This window comes from Natrix helvetica (genome assembly GCF_964273705.1).
Source record: "Natrix helvetica genome assembly, chromosome: 4".
NCBI classification, from domain to species: domain Eukaryota; kingdom Metazoa; phylum Chordata; class Lepidosauria; order Squamata; family Natricidae; genus Natrix; species Natrix helvetica.
The window spans coordinates 124,986,122-125,006,511 of NC_138550.1; the positions used below are offsets into that span (position 1 = coordinate 124,986,122).

Here is a 20,390-nt window from a genome sequence, read left to right on the forward strand (position 1 = left end):
GTGTTAGTCTGTGATTTTGGGTTGCTTTGGAGGCTTTGAAGTGACCATCATTCCTGAGTTCACTCTAGGTTATTTCTTCCTTTTTCTCATTTTATAAAGTATTTAAAAGTGTTCACCAGTAAAGATGAATTTAAATCTTCACAAAGATGTCATGTTTACCTTTTAGGTTTATTGTATAAATAAGCTATGATGGCCAATACTCAAAGATAGTTTGTATTTTTTTTTTTTACTCTTCCATTCTAAATAACTTTTACGGTCATGATATATAATGTAAAAGCTTGGAACACCAATTACGTAAAGTGTCAATGGATAAAGAATCTGTTCATTTGTTAGTATCAGTAATAACTGAGTAATCTTATACGTTAGGGATTCAAGGCTTTGATATATACAAGTCACCAAGATTAGTAACTTTCTCTTTCTTTGTACAGTCACAATTTGCAGCAAGATCTTGTTTGTAGTTTTTCATTTAGGTCCACCACATCTACGTTGAGTAATACACAGGAATTCTGATGGGGAAAAAGCCATAGAATTGTGTTCAGCTAATAAAATAAAGAAATACTTTTTTATTCATTATTAGAAATAAAATTGTTTAAAATAAAATTACTGTTAGTGGAGAAAAGAAATTCAAGTAGCATCCCATTATAGTAATGATTTGGGGGATTCAAAATGCACCCCAATAAGTGATGCAGTTGTAAAGTGATGTTATGTGACTGCATTGCTTAGCAACAATAACCCTGCAGTTCCGGTTGCAGTCATAACTCTGAGATCCTGTGGGTCATTAAGCAGAAGTTGGGAGTTTCAGGCAAGCAGGTTCACAGGTGAGAACTGAAGTGAGAACAATGAGCAGGCATGGGATGTTGCAAACAGGCGCGCTAGAGCATAGTTTTATGCATGGGTATCATGGGGGGAATCAAGGTGCTGCAGACCAGCACTAGGGAGTATAGGTGGGTGCCACAGGGGGACAGGGCCACTGGAGGGTCCTGAGGAGCATGGGCAGTGACACAGTGCTGTGGAAGGTGTTACAGAGCATAGGCAGACAAAAAAAGCAGTGGGAGCAACTTCAGACTTCCTGTTGGCTTTCCCACTGACTTTGTGGGAAGCCAGAAGGCATTGTTGGAAATCACAATCACATGATTATGCACTTTAACTTTAACTTAACTTTATTCAATTTCTAGACCGCCCTTCTCTCAGAAGAGACTCGGGGCGGTGTACAGTCATATTAAAACAATAGAACAATAAATATACATAGTATAAATATAGAATAAATATAGAGCTGGAGGAGGTAACAATAGTTCACTGTACAAATTTAGTTTAAGTTAGATTAGAATTTTAAAAATTTAAAATACATTAACCCTTAAAACCCTTAACCCTTAAAAACTATCCCAGATAAAATATCCGCCAGGAGGTAAAATGGAACTATAGATGGGCCAGGCCGGCTAATTGGAATTGCAGAAGCTGCAACAGCCACAGATCTGAGAATCACTCATAAATTCCCCTCACTGAGTACCATCGTAATTTTGAACAGTCACTGAACAGGTGGTCATAATCTAAGGATTACCTGTATTTAAATTCAGGAAAGAGATTAAGTTTATGGGATATAGATGTTGGTTAATGCTAATTTTTTATTTGATTTGAAATGAACGTGAATTTTTTTACTGTTTTTATTTATTTGTAACCTGCCTTTATTATTTTTACAAATAACTCAGGGTGACGAATATATTCAACACACCTCCCCCCTTACCGTATTTTTCGGTCTATAAGAAGCACCGGAGTATAAGACGTATCAAGATTTGGAAGAGGAAAATTTAAAAAAAAATGTTTTTGTACTCTGCAGGCCTCCCACATCCTCTGCACGCCTCATTTTTTGTGAAAAACAGGGCATGCAGAGAGTTTGAGAGTCCTGCAAAGCGCTCCTGAGGTCTGGGGGGGGGGGGAAACGAGCAAAAAGCGGCTCATTTTTTTCAAAAACGGGCCCATTTTTTGCAAGAAATGGGGCATGCATAGGCTTTGGGAGGTTTGTAGAGTGCTCCTGAGAGCTGGGGGGGGGGAGGAAATGGGAAGAAATGGCCCATTTGTTGCAAAAATGGGCCCAATTTTTGCAAAACACAGGGCATGCATAGGCTTTGGAAGCTTGTTCCCAAAAACAGGATGGGTCGTGGGGTTTTTTTGGTTGTTTTTGCCCTCCCCAGCCCCCATGAGCAATTTGCAGGCCTCCCAAACCCTCTGCACATCCAGTTTTGCAAAAACAAGATGCGTGGGGGCGGGGTTTCAGGCCAAAAATGCTGTATTCAGTGTAAAAGACGCACCCAGATTTTCACCCTCTTTTTTGGGGGAAAAAGGTACATATTATACTCCGAAAAATATGGTATTTTCCCCACATCAACTCCCTCTGAGGTGAGTTGAGAGAGTGGTCTAGTCCAAAGTCATCTAGCTGGCTTTCATGACTAAGGCGGGACTGTTTAATAAAAGTTTTAATAAGTCGAGGATTACCTAAGGTAAATAAATAGACAAATATTAACTTCACTTAGCTTGATTGTTCAGTCTATTGAATTGGAAGGAACTGGTTTCAGTACCTTAGTATAATAATCGAGAGTGGTATGGTTAGTATTGCAGATAGAGCTATATAGCCAATATACTCAAACCTTTTCAAAACTCAACCTTTCTGGTTCATATTTTGTTTCCTTAAAGCTTTTTTTTAATTATGATAAAGAATAAAATATACAAAGGTAGCGGACAGATCTCTTACCTTGAGCAGTCTCTTTTAATTCATATGAAATGGTATAAGAAAAAAATTCAATTTGCTTACCTTGTTCAATATTTCTTCAGCTAGAACTAAAAATGCCTTTTCAATATTTATATTATTCTTTGCACTGGTCTCAAAGAAAGGTATTCCATATTCCCAAGCAAGCTGGAATGCAAAAAAAAGGGGGGGAAATAAGGGAATACTTTGCTTTAAAATATAATTCTTAGAAAAATTAACTCAAAAAATGGCTCATACACTGTAAATATAAACTAATTCCCATGGTGAAGTCGAGGACCATCTGACTACACATATTTGTTCCTTTATTTACTGAATTACATTTTAAACTAAAACTTATAATGGGATATTTTTAGTAACGATTGAAGGGATCTGTCTTCACTTTCAATTTATCTAGCTTTCTTTAACCTGTGGCAGATACTTCCTTTATTAACTAGGTTCAAATCTGTAGTACACAAAGGTTGATGTTCTCGAAGATGGTACATTTGTTGCTTATAACCAGCAGATACTTTACATTAAAAGTGATGAAAATAGACATCATTGTGGAGCATATGGTGCAGCGTATGTTTTCAATGCAACCACAATCATGTTTAGTTGTTGAGATACCCAGTAAAAAGATCAGATAGTAAACGATATGAAGGATCTTTGCCAGATTGAACGGAACCAGATAGACCTACAGAACTGAAAAATTATGTTTCACAGTTTCAAATTTAAAAAGTACCTGTTCCACATTTGCATTTGATCCTATCCCTTACAACCTTACACTCACCACCACCACCACCCTCGCTAAGAGGTTGAAAGCTCAAATGTATTTGGCTTGATACGCAATTATTTACTCATTTTCAAATCTGTATTGTAAAATAGTTACGTTAAAACACTCCTTCAAAACTTTTAAACACAAATGTTTTAAAATCATATAAAATATTCAGAAAAGGTAATGTCTTCCTCTAAGCATACAATATCTCTTTTTGTATTAAATATGCAAAGTAATTATAATTAAGATCAAGAGTTTTAGCTCAAGGTTTGGTTATAATCTCTGTACTAGGGACTTAATATTTTTAAAAATAATTTATACTTCATTCCAAAGTATGTTAGCCTTTAAAAGTATGTTTTCAGTTGATAGTAATCCTATAGATCTGTGAGAGCGAACCTATGGCACGTATGTCCAAAGTGGCACATAGAGCCATGTCACATAGCACGCGTGGCGTTGCCTGTCCCTCTTCCAGGTTTCTGGCGTGCATACGCATGTGACAATCAGTGCGTGCAGCAGTGCCAGAAACCGGAAGAGCTGGTCTTCTGTTTTCCAGCATGAGCACGTGCAACAACCAGCTGATTGTCATGCATGCCAGTAACCAGAAGACTAGCTGGCCGGTGCGCATGCTTGTGCCGGAAACTGGAAGTTCGTTTTCCGGCACACACATGCCCACTGGGCAGCTCCTCTTCAGGGTCGCATCCCAGACGAGCACACACACACACACACGGACACACACACACCTTTTTGGCACTTGGTGCTGAAAAGGTTCCCCATCACTGCTATAGATAGTTCTCATAATCCCTGTTAATGCTTTTACGTACATAAACCCCACCCCGCCAGCCATCAATGAGTTGGCAAAAGTAACTAAATAACATGATTTCAGATGTTTATTCTACAAACCACCATATGGGAACCCCTACATTTCAAATGCAGCTTCTATAGGAGACACTTTGGAAAAAACAGGAAAGTTGGGGGGAAAACGACTGCCTTTTTTCAGTAGCAAACATCATTTAATTCAGTATAGCTCCATGGCAAATATCTTTATTTTTATTTTATTGCCATGGGGAAAGCAGAGAATTTATAGCTATTTTGAACACCTGTAATTATTGCCTTCCTCTAGGTTCTGTAATTGATTGGAATAATAATAAAGACTCACTTGTGCCAGCAAAAGCAAATCTAAGGGAAGCAAATGAAAACATGGGTAACAGGAAGATTTCTACAACCTAGCCCAAGTGAAAGTCTGCACTGTATCTTTCATTTTGTGAGTTTCCTTTCCCTGCTATGAAACTTGCATTAAAAGAAACGTAGAAAGTGTTGTGTGAATGAGAAAAGAAAGTGTCTTGGGTTTGCACACTAACAACTAGATTTCAACCTAGCATGTTATGTGAAGTCAGTCCATGTGATGAGTTTATGGTTCAGTGTACTGCATGAATCCAGATAAGTTTCATTGAATGAAAAAATCATATATAAGTGTGTCCAACCATGGCCTGTGGGCCACATGCGGCCCTGGACACCTAGTAAGTAATGTGATCCCAAAAGATCGTAAACTTTTAAGATTATGTGATTTATATACATTAACTATATGATGTATTTAGTATGCAGCTCAAGACAATTCCTCTTAAGTCAAAGAAGCCCAGGCGAGCCAAAAGTTTGGGCACTCATGCCAGAGATGTATCCTATAATCACAGGGTTAAATGCAGAATAAAGTACTTAACAGTATTTTTCGGAGTATAAAGTGCACCTTTTTTCCCTCAAAAAAGAGGCTGAAAATCTGGGTGCGTCTTATACACCAAATACAGCATTTTTTGCCTCCCGAAGCCCTGCCTCGTTCACCAAAATGGCTGTGCATACCCTTATGGAGGCTTTCAGAGAGCTTCTGGGGCTGGGGAGGACAGAAATGAGCAAACAGCAGGCTGTTCTCCCCCAGCCCCCAGAAGCACTCTATAAGCCTCCATAAGGCTATGCATGCAATTTTATTGACAAAAAACGGGCCCGTTTTCGCAAAAAAATGGGCCATTTTTTGTTTGTTTTTGCTCCCGCCCGGAGCACTCTGCAAGGCCCCCCAAGGCTATTCATGTCTTTTTTAAAAAAACGGGCCATTTTTGGGAGGTTTCCAGAGTGCAAAAACTTTTTTTCCCTTTTGGGAAGCTCTTTAATTGATTGAAGAGAATTACATTGATCAAGTGCTACGCCAGCAGAAACACCTACTTATCTACTGTATTTCTCTCTCTATTTCTCTCTATCCCTCTACCTACCAACCTACCTACTCTCTCTCTCTCTCTCCCTACCTACTGTATTTCTCTCTATATTTCTATTTCTCTCTATCCCTCTATCTACCAACCCACTTACACACACACACTCTCCCTCCCTCCCTACTGTATTTCTCTCTCTCTCTCTCTATTTCTCTCTCTCTCTATATATATATATCCCTTTATCCACCTACCTATCTAACTACTCTCTCTCTCTCTCTCCCTACCTACCTACTGTATTTCTCTCTTTCTCTCCCTCTATCTACCTACCTACTTTTTTTTTTAATTTGCCTCTTCAAAACCTTGGTGCATCTTATACTCCAAAAAATACGGTACATGATAATTTGAAAAAAATAAAGTGTTCATATGTTTATATGTTCAAGTCATAAATGTAATGTGAATGTTCATTCCAAAGAGGAAAAAAAGATTTGGGTATGGTGGAGAAGGAAATAAGAATTTTCCCTTATATCAATTTCCTTAATGGAAATTTGGTTCAAGTTAGTTGTTTAAAACCTGATCTCAGCAGTGATTTAAAACTGCCACCTTCGCTCAAGAAAGAGTAATAAATTAGGCTTACAACAGTGAAGTGAGAAAGCAGAAATTATATGGAAGGCTGTTTTGTTCTTCAAACTCCTCTTAACAATGTTTTCAGTCACTACTGGTGGTGCAGTGATTACACTGCAGTATTGCAGCTACTTCTGCTGACTGCCGACAACCTCCAATTTGGCAATTCAAATCTCACCAGGCTCAAGGTTGACTCAGCCTTCCATCCTTGCATGATCGGTAAAATGGGGACCTAAATTGTTGGGAACAAATATGCTGACTCTGTAAACTGCTTAGAGAGGGCTGAAAATACTGTAAAGCGGCATATAAATCTAAGTGCTATTGCCTGCTGTGACAAATGTAGTGTAACTAATACACTTGTTTGTTTATTAATATTATTTTAAGAAACGACATTAGTTCATTCAGCTTTGCAGCTAATCTTTCCTTCAAGACCTTAAGGTAGCTAACATGGGACATGGGGCCTTCATTTTATTGCAATAGCAACTTGGTGAAGTAGGTTGGCCTGAGATAATGTGACTAACGTAAAGTCACTAACTAAGTTTCCAAGAGTGGACTTGAATTGGGGCTGCCCCGAGCTAGTCCAACATTGCTTCCTAAGCGTTCATTAATGAAGTAAACCTTCATTATAAGAGTCCCTTATAGCAGTGGTGGGATCCTGCCAGTTTAACAACCGGTTCGGTGATCTCGTGCTTCACATGCGTGCACAGTTTTAACAAAACTTACTTTCCACGTTACTTCTGGGGAGTAACACAGCTAAGGTGCGGCAATCCGCTCTGCCGCACGAATCAACTGAGAAGATATAGATAAGTAAAGCACAGGGGCGGGTGGGAGGGTCCACCTGATCGTTAGAGCAAACCGGTTTGCTACCCAGCTGATCATCGGAGCTACTGGTTCACTCGAACCAGTCCAAACTGGCTAAATCCTACCCCTGCCTTATAGGGAAATGGGCAGCATAAAAATGTAATAAAAGAATAAAAATTAAAATAAAATAAAAAGCAGAATCTTTTATGTTCATTTCATGTTTAACAAACAAATATAGAGGCAATTCAGAACATAAAGGAAACTGAGGCAGGAGGCAGATTAAGGAAAGGAAACCATGGATTTTGTTCCACTAGTAAGCTAACAATTGTAGGGTAGTCATAGAAAATTGGAAAATGAGCTGAAATACTTAAAGTGAACCAATGAGATATCTCAACACTGCCACCTTGTGATCACTTATCATGACAATTTTTACCATAGTTGTGTTGTCACAAATACTTAAAAAAGAACTTCTGTAATTTTCTTGAATGCTATTTGAAATACCTGTCATACCAAATTCAATCTATAGTATGAAGGTGTTTTTTTCCTGGGGTAATGTCTATTGGATGATAGTTTGGGCCACTTTCTCTTTTTATATTCATTTGAGAAGTTATAAAATTCAGGAATACTGATTTTTGACAACCGAGTTGGAAGGAATTCTGAGAGCCACAAATGAACTGGTTCCCTTTTGCATCCAGGGCGAAATATTCAAGGGAGATATTATTTTAAAATATTAAATATGTAGAGCGTGGAAGAAGACAGAAATAAAATAATTTCTGAAAGTGTTCTATTTTCTATTTAACATTTTTTTTTTGTAATATTGCAGGGCATAAAATAAATCTTAGCAAGCAGCTCATGTTTTTTTTTTTCAAAAGCTCCAACAAATTTTAAATGAATTGACTTGTCTCATACTTTCTAATTTATAATGAAATCCAATTATGATTTAACCTTAGAGAGGACAAAATATAAATGCATTTATACTGTACTCACTCTGAAGAAAGTTGTATGTCATTTTTAAAATATTTTTTTCCTTTGACTGTTTGCTATTTTTCTTTATTTTTCCTATTCTCTAAAAATTGTATTGTTTTTATCTAGTTAAAAATTTAAGAAAAGTTTTTTTAAAACTGTACTGAAATTAAATGTACTCTTTCTGTTAATAATAATAGCTTCTGGTGCTAATAGGTCATTGGAGCATTCAATTGGAAGACAGTGTTAAAGCAAATTTTGAATCCATATCAGGGACAACTAGAAGAAAAGTATAATCCTGTGAATAGAAGCCCACTGTTACACCCTCGGATTCCACTCTATAACTCTACCCGATGTCAACGCCTAAAGCGTTTCCATGACTACTTTCAACTTGAGAAGGGGGGGGGGAATGCCATACATACTTTTGGCCAGAGTAAAAGTCTCATATTTCTGTACTGGGATGTGAATGCGCATGTCTAGAACCTGCCATAACATCCTATTGGAGAATGTGAGTTCAGATGCCATTAAGTGGGATTTAGTTTCGGCTACACAGAAGTCCGTGCCAAGATGTTAGTCCTAATAAATGAATGGTTTTTTTTTTAACCTTGTCTCGGGGCTTGTAAATTAATTAGGGCAACTCTTGGAAACTTCACACCCATAATATTTTAAATGCAGAATTTTATAATATTTTTAAAAATTGGATGAAATTAAGAAAAATAGAAGTTTCAGATTTAATTTCCAAGCATTTTTGCTACTGGTTTATTTTTGCAGTGTCCCAATTATAGAAGGAGTATTGGAAATAATTCTTTGCTATATTGTCCTTTAGTATTGAAACAGGCTGCTATTCTGTGATAGTAAAAAAAGCGCATTTATGGTCATAATGCATGACTATATTTTTAAAATGTACCCTAAAACATTTAAGCAACAAGGCAATCACTTATAATAAATGCCTACCTTTTCTCCTTGGTTTTTTGAAATTATACGTTCTTCCTCCATATCACACTTGTTACCCAGCAGTATTATGTCTGTATTTTCACCTACTTTCTATAAATAGACAGAATATGTGTATCAATACATTGAAATATAGTTGTAGTATTCTTTTGCCTAGTCTTACAATATACATTTTCTCTATCTGAAAAGTAAAAACTTGCTATACCCAAATAGACAAAAAATGTAAACCTGAGGCAATCTTCAACCAATCAAGAGAACAAATATTCAATGAATGAAACTGAACAAATGAATAATCTCATTTCTTATTTGCTTCCAAGTTAATTATTATAAGGGAACTGTCCACTCCTTAGCTCATTCTGGCATTGCACATATGTTAAGAACTGCACAACATTTCTACAAATGTTTAGGAAAACTTGAGCCAAGCCAGATAGTCAGCTATTAAAAATAGTCACAAATTGCAATTAGGCATGAAATATTTTTAAAACAAGCCACCTATTACTCAGTACAATATGAAATTCCAAGTTTATATGCAATGTATCAAAGTATGGAACTTTTCTACTTCATTTCAACATTTATAGATCTCAGTTCCCACCCAAGGATTCCAAGAATTGAAGTGACCCTAAAGAAGAATGTCAGATTAACCTTAAAAAGTCTATAGAAATCACGCTCTTACCCTATAAATTTTAAATAGAATTATGCTAAAGCCAGGAAAGTTAAACTAATGAACTCTTAACAAAAAGACAGACATGTAAATAGAATAAAACAAGAAGACCATTTGCTTTGCATCTGTTAAGTTACATGAGTACAGTGATCTCATATATTTTAGCGTAAAACAGAAATATCGCCCCAACACACAGAAAAGATGCAAAAGAACAGCAATATTATTCATGACAGTCTATAGAGTTATTAGTATCCTGCATACCTACTCATCATAACTGTATTGCTCAGTTTTAGCAGCAGAGCACTAGACAAGATTTATTAAGGTCTGCCATTTCATCTTTTCTAATTTACTCAACTAATCTCATTTCATAAATGCAGCTGATGTTCAATATAATGAAGTTTCTAAAATGAAATAACCTCATTATCAGAGTACAGGCTTAAAATAATGAATCAATCTAACCTGTGGTGGACCAAAATGTTGATTTTTTTCAGTAGGCACTGGAGATTTATTCATTAAAGTCAATAGCTCCCCTACATAAAATTCTATTACATTCTTAAAATTCAGAATTGTGAATAGATAAGTATATCATATAATAATTTGTATTAATTAGGAAAGATATTTAATTTTATTTGCTTTCTAAAATCTGACTAAAATTCTTACATTTAAAAACAAACTATGAAATTCTTCTCTACTTTTCCGATATGTGTATCTTTATTCAATATTGAATTAAAACAGTCATATCAGAAAATGCATTTTAAAAATGTCCGCAAAAATACATTTACATATTACTTTAAATTAAAATCTTAACACAGATTCCTTCCTTGTGGCACTATTTGCCCAATTCAGATAATCAACATTGCTTTCAGAAATCAAGAATTTAATTTGGCTTCTTTTCCCATTTATTCCTTAAACCAAGGGCAGATAGCTTCTTTATTACAGGAGAACTTGAGTCTGATATTTCAGCTCTAAAAATTAAGAACAATTAATTCATATTCTGGATTCCTTATGAGCAGCATTATGTTTTTTTATCAGCCACTAGGAGGAGTAGTTCAATAGTAGTTTGCCACATTAGTATGCCAAAGTAATTGATTACATAGAGACTCAATATAAGGGCAGCCGTGTTCTGGATTATCTAAAAAATCTGGGAGCCTAAGCAGATCTGCTATTTAACATATCTTTGCAATTAACATGCAATGAGATGTGATTTGACACAAACACTAACAGCTGCTTGGAATTATTACTGGTAGTGGAACTGGAGGAACCACGGTTTTCTTTGCTTATCTGCTTTTTAACCTCATTTTATCCTTTTCCTACTTTTCAAATAAATGTTTTATTCCTTAATTGTTAATCATTCGGAATCACCTGGTGGATTAAAGTTTACACACAGTCACTTAATTAGGAGGTAAGGAATTAATTTTGCTTAGGAGCAAAGAGCACTAGAAAAACATATTTTGCCCAATAAAAATAACCACAGGTATTGTTCACATCCAAACAATACACATAATGCAAAAAAATAATAATACAATAGCACTTCTGTATACCTCATGCATAGAACAGGAACATGTGTAAATACTTTGTACTACAAAATACATTTTAATTGCTTGAAGGAGAGATTCATTCTTGCTATTAAAAAGTAATAGCAAGAAATTGAAATGTCCTTAAGAGGGCTCCCTAAGATGCATAAAGTGCTTCATAAGCCATAAACTACTAACATGAAGATTGCAGTTTTGTAAATACATCATTTCTTTCAGTTAGATTAGCATGTAGTTCAACAGGTTATAGTCACTCATCTAAGAGGCCTAATATTTAGCTCAGGTTAAGTGCTAGAGCAGAATATTAAGACAAAAATACTTACATTTTTTTAAAATCTAAAATGCATGTTCACCTAATGAAATTGTAAATTTAAACAAATTGGGGGAAGTGCTTCTATTTCATAATGATTAATACATGGATTTCAACACTACAAAATAAGAATTGCTGGTTTTAGTACCTTTATAAAATAATATATAATATGATAGAGAGTAGCATACAAAATTAGCTATCAAGCCATTAGCAAAGCTGGCTAAAGGGAATTTAACTGTTACAGGAACATTTCAATGAATACAATATCAAAGTAGCAATAGCATATGAAGTTTATTACCATCATACCTAATTGTGGGCTTTTTGAAGATATCCAGTTAACTCTTATAATAAAGAATGGATTAAATGACTCTAGTCTAAATGCAATAGAATTTTCTTATATTTTTGCAAACAAGCCTATCAAACCAGTAAATATGATTAAGTTAGCATGTAGTAGATAAATATTCTTTACAGCCAAAGGCCAACACTAGCAACCATTTAGAAATAATAAAATATTGTATAAAGACAATAGGTTTCTGGCTTCTCGGCATATTAATCAATACTTTTCCAGATAAGAATCAAATTGTCCTTTATTGTTATTCTTAAGACAATGCTAGGTTTATTCAGATGTTTACTAATATCTAATGTCACATAATTTTGTAACGTGGTATATTACTTTTAACTGAAAGAAATATGGAAATGTAAAATACATCTGTGACATCTGATAAGTCACTCTTTCTATAAAAATTAGCATATTCCACAATAAAAATATATATTTGCTATTGCTTTTGATCCACAAGATTATGTATGTTTTTTAAAGTACAATGTTACTAAATTTACCCCATAAAACTACCAAAGTAGCAAGTGAAATTTTGATTTAGCAAACTCCCTCTTATATTTAGTGAGTAAGCAAAAAAGAATAAGCCATCCTAGTTGGAAAGACGGATGGGCCACTTTCTGATTCTACCAATTTAGGATCTAATTTCTTGTTGAAGGTTTACATCTTTAATATATTGTCTTGGAGCCATTACTGCTTATTTATAACCCAAGGAGAGAAAATATTTAGGGGATAATCCAAGGGAAAAGAATTTTAAAACTATACACTGTGTCTACCTAGATTGAAATTTATTAAGATATATAGACAGATAGACAAGCCAATGGGAAAATTATTTTTACTTAATTATTTTTATTTTATGTGTGGGGAGAATTATGTATAGCCAATAATTGGCATTGCTATCCAGTATCTCTGTTTTCAACTTTCAACTTTCTATATTCCAACCATCTGCTATATATCTGGATAATTGTAAAATTCTGCTAAGGAATTTTATCTGTAAGGATTCCATAATTGAAATAAAAGATAAATGAGCACCATACTAAAGTTGGGACGCTGATTTTGTTTACAACAATTTAATGCTGGAAAATACCAATTCCTCCACCCCTATCCTCCATAAAGAGAAAAAAAATCAAAATAGCTGCTGTGCTCCTTTTGATTTCCTCTGATGTATGTGCCATTTATGGATTCAATCTTGTGATGGAATCTCCAGCTAGACTCAAGGGAGAGATCAAAAGTGGCCAGAAGAGTAGAAGCTTACCTCATATATATCTTTCATCCAGTGTGAAATTCCTTGAAAGCTTTTTCCATCTGTGATATCATAAACAAGAACAAATCCATGCGCTCCTCGGAAAAAACTAGTAGTTAATGTATGAAATCTTTCATGGCCAGCTGTATCCCTAAAATAGATTATAATAGATAATTTAGCACTATTTTTCACCGCAGAACTGTAGACAAAGAGCCACATGTACTCAGTGCAATTACAGTATCTATGAATTAAAAGTAGAAGCAGACTGACTTGTGGAAATTTGAATGATCCAGTTGGTTTTCCTTTGATATATATCTTAGGCCGTCTACATGAGAAAACTGTTCCAGAGCAGATGCTTTGCAAAACTGGAACTATGGCTATAGAAAATATTCTTAATCTGAAGACTTTTGCCCTATGAAAGAAAGTTTCTTTTCACCCAGTTTATGGCCTATTCGGAATACACCAGAACCAGTCTGGTGCTGTGGTTAAGGTACCAGAGTATAATCTGGGAGACCATGAGATCTAATCCCATTCTGAGGCACAAGCCACCTGCTTGCGTTGGGTCAGTTACTCAGTTACGCATCCTACCACACACATCCCTGCGACCAATTCGCTCTCACAGGGAGGGACTCCTCCTGGTGCCGTCCACCAAGCAATGCCAATGGGCGGCGCCTAGGAGTAGAGCCTTCTCTGTGATGGGCCCAACCCTCTGGAATGACCTCCCTCCCGACATTAGAACCACCACCGACTTCCGCTCCTTCCGTCAAAAACTAAAGACTCACCTGTTTCGACTAGCCGGCTTGGCCCATCCATAGTTTTATCTCACCTCCTGCCAGATATTTTAGTTGGGTTAATTTTAACTTTCTGGGGTATTTTTAGGGGTTATTTTTAATATGGTTTTAATAGCTTTACTTTAAGATACAGTCTTTTACCTCCTCATCTAATTTAAGGATTTGTGTATTTATATTTATTCCTATGTATTTGTGTTTTAATTTGACTGTACACCGCCCCGAGTCCCTTTTCGGGAGAGGGGGCGGTCTAGAAATCTAAATAAAAGTAAAGTAAAGTAAAGTAAAGCCCAGGAAGGAGGCAATGGCAAATCACTCTCAAAATTTTGCCAAGAAGTCACCAGGAGTCAAAAACTGACTTGACTGGCATAGTCAATCAATGTGCATACACATTAGGCTTGTAAGTGTATATATCCTGATGCATACATCAAGAATCTCTAGAAGACCAAAGCTAATTATATTCTTTATAAAACTTACCATATTTGAAGTTTCATAGTTGTGTTATCACATGAAATTGTTTTCACTTTAAAATCAATGCCTAAGAAGAAAAATACAGATTTATGAATGTAACTCTTAATAAGAAAGTAAATCAAAAGACAGAAAAAAATAATCTTATCAAGGGGAGTGCACAGTAAAGGAGCAATGTTCACATAAATGGAAACTCCACAGCTATATTTTCCCATTGAGAAATCATCTCATCGTCAGAAACATTCTGCAGCACACTCTAACTGAATTAAATTATCTTTTTGCATTTAATGCACATTTAGAAGTCTGGTTTAGTTTAAATTCAACAAGTGATCATTTTATTAACACTTCAATTCCAGAAAGATAACATTAAAAAAAGGAAAATTATTATCTAAGTCCAATACATTGATATTTCTGCACTGTAAGATCTATAAAATAAGAATAAAGTGTGCCCTTATTGTCGGGAGCCAGCTGTACAAATTAATGGTTGAATTCCTTTTGAGCAATAGCTGATGCAGCATCTAAAAGGGCACAATAAAAACAGGAAGGTCACTTTCAAAATACTGGGTTGGAAATGCTTAAAAAATAATAAGTCAACAGGGGAATTCCAGTCCTACAGAAAACATTTTATATTTGACATAAATTTTAATAATAAATTGACATGAGATTTTTATTTATAAAAAGACAGCTAGAGTGCTGAATCAGACAAAAACTTAATCTAAATTAAAATAAGGCATATTGACTTATTAAATCAACTATACATTTATTGACCTAAGGGTCAATGAATGTTAGTGAAAAACACAAGTCAATAAGCATTGCATGCATGAGTTATTCATAGCTCTACATAAAATTTTAAACAAATTTCACAAAAAGACAAAGTTGAAATAAGGAAAGAAGGAAAGAAATAAGAACCAGTTGCATCACCAGTAGTACTCAGCAATCCGATTGCATGGCTGTATAAAAATTAAACCCATCATCCTGGCTTTTAAATGTTATTATAAATATGGTACACAACAATCCAAATCTAATTCTAAGAGGTATACCTAGACTCCTTCAACAGTAAAGGAGATACTTAGATTTCAACATCTTATTCTTTCCAGTATAGATGAATTATCACAGTGTGTTCTGATCCAGCTCCCCAAACACGACAAACCCTCTGACGTTAATTCAAAGATTCCTTTATTAGGAGGGCCAGCAGCGCCAGAAAAAAGTTTCTCTCTCACTGCAGGCTAACAAGTCCACCTGGCTGGAGATCAATAGTTTTCTGTCACATCTATTCATCTCTGCCCCCTGCCTTTTATCCCCAGAGCTACGGTGGAGCTTCGCTAGCAGCGGTGGCTCTTCCTTCCCATGGATCAGCCCATGGATTTCCACTGCTCTCCTCTGCTGCTGCGCATCCGTGCATCAGGCACTGGACTCAGCTGTTCTGCCTCATCAGCCAACTCCAGATCTGGGGGCTCTTGACTCTCCATCTGAGGGCTGACGGACAGTCCAGGCTCTATCTCTGTCTCTCTCTGTCTCTCTCTGTCAGCTCCATTCCCTCTTCCCTCTCAGAGCTTTCAGGTTGCCTTCATGCTGACCCTGACTTCCATACCTTCTCCTCCTCTGATTCGACTACTGGAGGGGCCGGCGGCCAGCAGGACACAACACAGTTTCTCTCAACCTTAGCAACTGGACAGAGGGGTGGCAGATGGGCACCCATCTCCCAGTTGTCAAGGTTGAGAAATACTGCACTATCAAGTATGATTGAGATCTTGAAAAAGAATAATAAACGGCACACTGTATCCTCAGTTCCTAAGCAAACGTTTCTTTCCAGATTCTTGGGTAGCTACTAAACAGGAGATGAAACTGCAGAAAATTTAAGAGGGCTGTTCTAATCCATCTCCATATTTTTGCTGGTCACTTTCTAAGATAACACAATCAAGACTAACTTGCATGCTACCATGCAAAAAAAGATGGGATTTTCTCATATATTTTGATAAATGTACCCACTTTTCTATACACCTTGGATTTTTCCAACCATATTGATGCATTTCTTTTATTCTTCCATTGCCCTATTTTGCCTCCAAATCCTCTTTGAATCCACTGAATTGGCTGTTAATCAAAAGTGATATTTAACCTCCTGTCTTACTCCCTTTTTTGCTTATCAACTTTTGGTGGAAGCATTTCAGCTTCTGGAAAGACGGAGGTAACACACCATCGTTACAACAATTATTGTACACTGTGCTAGGGTTTACTTTCTGCAGTACAAAGTTAATGCATCTCTCACTTGTTAAAAATCTGGGTAATGTTCAAACAACAGTACATCTACTTCCTGCTCCACTTGGCTATTTGCAAATAAAGAAGCAATTCTTACGATGTTCAAGAAAGAAATATGACATTAATTCATCCATCCTCTTAGCTTTCCAAAATCCATATTCTAGCTCCCTTTTGCTGTTTTCCAAAAAGTATAACTTTTCTTTTTAATCCTTAAACATGCATGAAATTTCTTTCATTCAGGGTAGAAGATTCTCCTGATGGTGTAATAGAATTGGATGTTGGGAAGATTCTTAACTTCTAAGAAGTCAATAACAAGCAGCTTCCTAAAGTAATTAAGAGAGGAAGTGGGGTAACCCAGTATCTCTTTAAAAGTTAGGCAGGATGATTTTTCCCTGGCTCCCAGAGCTCTCAAACCTGCTGGAAATCACTATTTTATAATCTCTTTGCAGGGAGATTCTGTGTGGAGCAAACTTGTGGGTGACCCTTGTCCTCCGCTTGATCCAGAGAGGAATTTTGGGGAGTTGATCCATTCACTGGGTTCTATTTTCACCAATTAGTAAGTAAGTAAGTAAACTTTTATTTATAAACCGCACCCTTTCCTAAACAGGACTCGAGGCGGTGTACAGACATATTAAAAACCATATAGATACAAAATATAAATATGCATAAATATATAAACATATAAACGGAGGAGGTAGAATGTGCTGTACCAAATTTAAATTAAAATACAAATAAAATTAAAATTCCCTTAAAAATTCCACAATAAGATGTTTGCCAGGAGGTGAAAGATGGAGCTATAAATCTGCTAAGCCAGCTAATTGGAACAGGTGGGTCTTAAGCTTCTGTCGGAAGGAGCGGAGGTCGTTAGTAGTTCTAATATCGGGGGGGGGGGGGAGGTCATTCCAGAGGGTTGGGCCCATCACAGAGAAGGCTCTACTCCTAGGCGCCGCCCGCTGGCACTGCTTGGCGGATGGCACCTGGAGGAGTCCCTCCCTGTGAGAGCGGATTGGTCATAAGGATGTGTGAGGTGAGATGCGATCCCGCAGGTAACTAGGTTATTGATTATTGTTGCCCCTGGAAGTCCAAACAGTTATACATTTCTCAATTACATGTGATGCTTCATGTATGCTCATCTCTGAGTAGATGAAAAGATGTAATGGAATGTCGGAATGACCTTGGGGAAAGAGGAAAAGAGACACTGTCTAGGAAACAATCTGACAAGGAAGACAAGATCCCCCAGTGACTGAAGTCAGAGAAAGAAACTTAGGAAGAACCTGCCTTAATGCATCAAATGGTTAAAAACAGGTGGCAGGAAGTTTATGCTTTCACTTGCACTTAATATAGCCTTACAACAAAATAAAATTAGTTCAGCTTTTTGTGTTTCCCGTCTGATTTGCCTGGGCGGGCTGACAAAAGGACATTTGGGACAGTATAAATAAGTATGTAATTATCTGAAAATTCTAGGAGGAAAAAACAAGGCAAGAATGCATTTCAGTATTGCCACAAAGCAATTGAAAAAATGTTCATGAAAACAGATGAAAATACATGATGCAACCGCCATATTTGGCCAGTATCTGGATGGAAGGCTGTGTGATATATGTGTGCATATGTGTGTCTCTGTATATGGGGAGTATGCAAGGAAGAAATGCAGAATAGAACCCTTGGCTTTTTATATTAGCAAGGATTCTATCAATAGGTTAAAAAATTAACCCAGAAGGAAAGGATTCTGTTGGCCCCTAATTCCTCTGCAGAAAATAAGTTTTGCCTCTAAAGAGTTCTAAAAACTCAGTACTTTCTTGTATATACTTCTCATTGTGCTAATGCAATATTCATTGCAAGAAAATATGTCACAGAATATTTCCAAAATTTATTTGGCGAAGCATCTCCTTGTTCACTTGGACATGCAAATCTTTCTTCCCATAAACTTTTTCCCTGGTGTTCAATGAGGTGCCACTGTTTAAACAAAAAACAGTTATTCTTTATAGTCTGCTATTCTCAATGTGATGAGGCTGCCTTATGATCCGTATAAGTTTAATTAGAAAACTATAGCTGCTTATAATTCACAAAAACTGCATAATTGAAGAGGAAGAAGGGCAACCATCCCTGAGAGTTTAAGTGCTGAATAAAGTGCTTTCAATGAAAATTTACTGTGAATGCTTTTTTGTTTTTTTAAAGAAAGCAAATCTTGAACAACTAAACGCTACTACCCACAGCTGCAACCCTCCAATATTGCTAGCAAATTAGCAACATGCAATTATAACACTGGAATTGTGAGCAGGAGTTGAAGTGCCCCAAACTATGAGAAACAAGCATTTAAGCACCAAGAAATGACATTTCATCATATTATCTTACTCACTGTATTCCTTTGTCTCTAAGCAAAGTGAGGGAACTCCCATTTCTTTCAGAGAGGAAATTCTAGGGGGAGATGAGAGAGGACTTTGAGATGAAAAGAATTGCTGCCTCCAATTGAGATCTGATCTAACATTTAGATAATTACTTTTTAAAAAATTGACACTGAGCTCTTGCTACAAAGTTGTGTGGTATTATATTTGCAGGACATCCATCTAAGAAACAGAACATTCCAACTTAAAGTCTGAATCCCACTATGCTTCTCCCTCAGGCATTATGTGAATTCCTTCCATTTCTCTAATAAGTTGAGTTCATTGATGCTTAACCATTGTTGCAACAGTTGAGGGGGGGGCAACAAAGTCATTGACTCTTCTGACTCTCCCCCACTATCCCAAAAACAGCTTCATTGGTGGGCCACTAAAATGGAAGGCTTTCTCTTACTTTTTTTTAGAAAGGGAAAAATTGACAAGAGTTGTACTTCTAACCCAATCATGGTAAGAGTAGTAAAGCTGTGTGTTTTCCACAGATGGATGCACCAAACCCTAAGGTGTCAAATACTAGGGAGTAGAGGAGGGTTCATATAAAAGTTCTAACAATGGAAATCACATGCTTTCAATGTGGTATTTGCTCTCTTAGCATAGAAAGGAAAGGTGGCTAAAGAAGCAGGGAAATAACACCAGTTGGGTATAATGCACAAACACCTTTAGTACAACATAATTGTCATAGGTGAAGAATGAGTTGAAACTTGGACAACTACTTTTTAAGCTAAGTTATTTCCAACCAGTTTTACCATGGGGTCAAATAACTAAGGCTGCTGTGCAGGAGAATCCAGAGACTGGTAACCACTGCCCATTTTTAAGGTCGGGAGCAAAAGAGCAAGGCATGACTACACATTATTACCTATAATATTATTTGCAAGAAGCGAAAAACAGAGAATGAGAGATAATAGGCATAAACTGTATTTCTTGGTAAGGGAATCATAGCTGGAGCTTCAAGCAGTGTCTCAGTAATTTTTTTCACTTTCGAAAGACGGAAATTAGACAAAAGTCACAACAATAAATCACACTTTTAAAATCACCATCCAACTCTGACATGGATCCTGACATCATGCTGATGTGAGCACAGCAATCACACCAACAACTGTTCTACTAAGTACAGTACATTCTACAATTTGGTTGTGCATTGCTCTGTAGCCGACATACAACAGATGTACATGATGCAGATTGTGCACTGCTGTGTAGCCAATGTAAGCAACCAGTCTGCAGATTTTGACCTATGCACACTCAGTTTTAGCTATGCCTTAGCTAGAAAACCATTTGTAAAAGAGGATTTTAAAACTAGTCACATACTACAATAGGCCTTTTAAATATCAAGTCTAGCTGAAAAGCCTAGATCAGTGGTGGGCAACC

General features: G+C 36.5%; 1 protein-coding gene across 2 annotated transcripts in view; it reads right to left on the minus strand.

Moving 5' to 3' along the window:
- Positions 1 to 20,390, minus strand: part of LOC309391720 (ras-related protein Rab-10-like) — a 29,662-nt gene continuing 9,272 nt past the window's right edge. Inside the window, exons 2-7 of one of the 2 annotated variants that reach the window (XM_081952388.1) lie at positions 18,989 to 19,047; positions 14,386 to 14,446; positions 13,133 to 13,271; positions 9,044 to 9,133; positions 2,807 to 2,908; positions 1 to 506 (exon numbers count right to left, since the gene is read on the minus strand). In XM_081952388.1, the coding sequence (XP_081808514.1) occupies positions 429 to 506; positions 2,807 to 2,908; positions 9,044 to 9,133; positions 13,133 to 13,271; positions 14,386 to 14,446; positions 18,989 to 19,028 (510 nt within the window). In that variant the 5' untranslated portion in view covers positions 19,029 to 19,047 and the 3' untranslated portion in view covers positions 1 to 428. The remainder of the gene's footprint in view (positions 507 to 2,806; positions 2,909 to 9,043; positions 9,134 to 13,132; positions 13,272 to 14,385; positions 14,447 to 18,988; positions 19,048 to 20,390) is intronic. The other variant, XM_081952387.1, reaches the window with a different exon arrangement.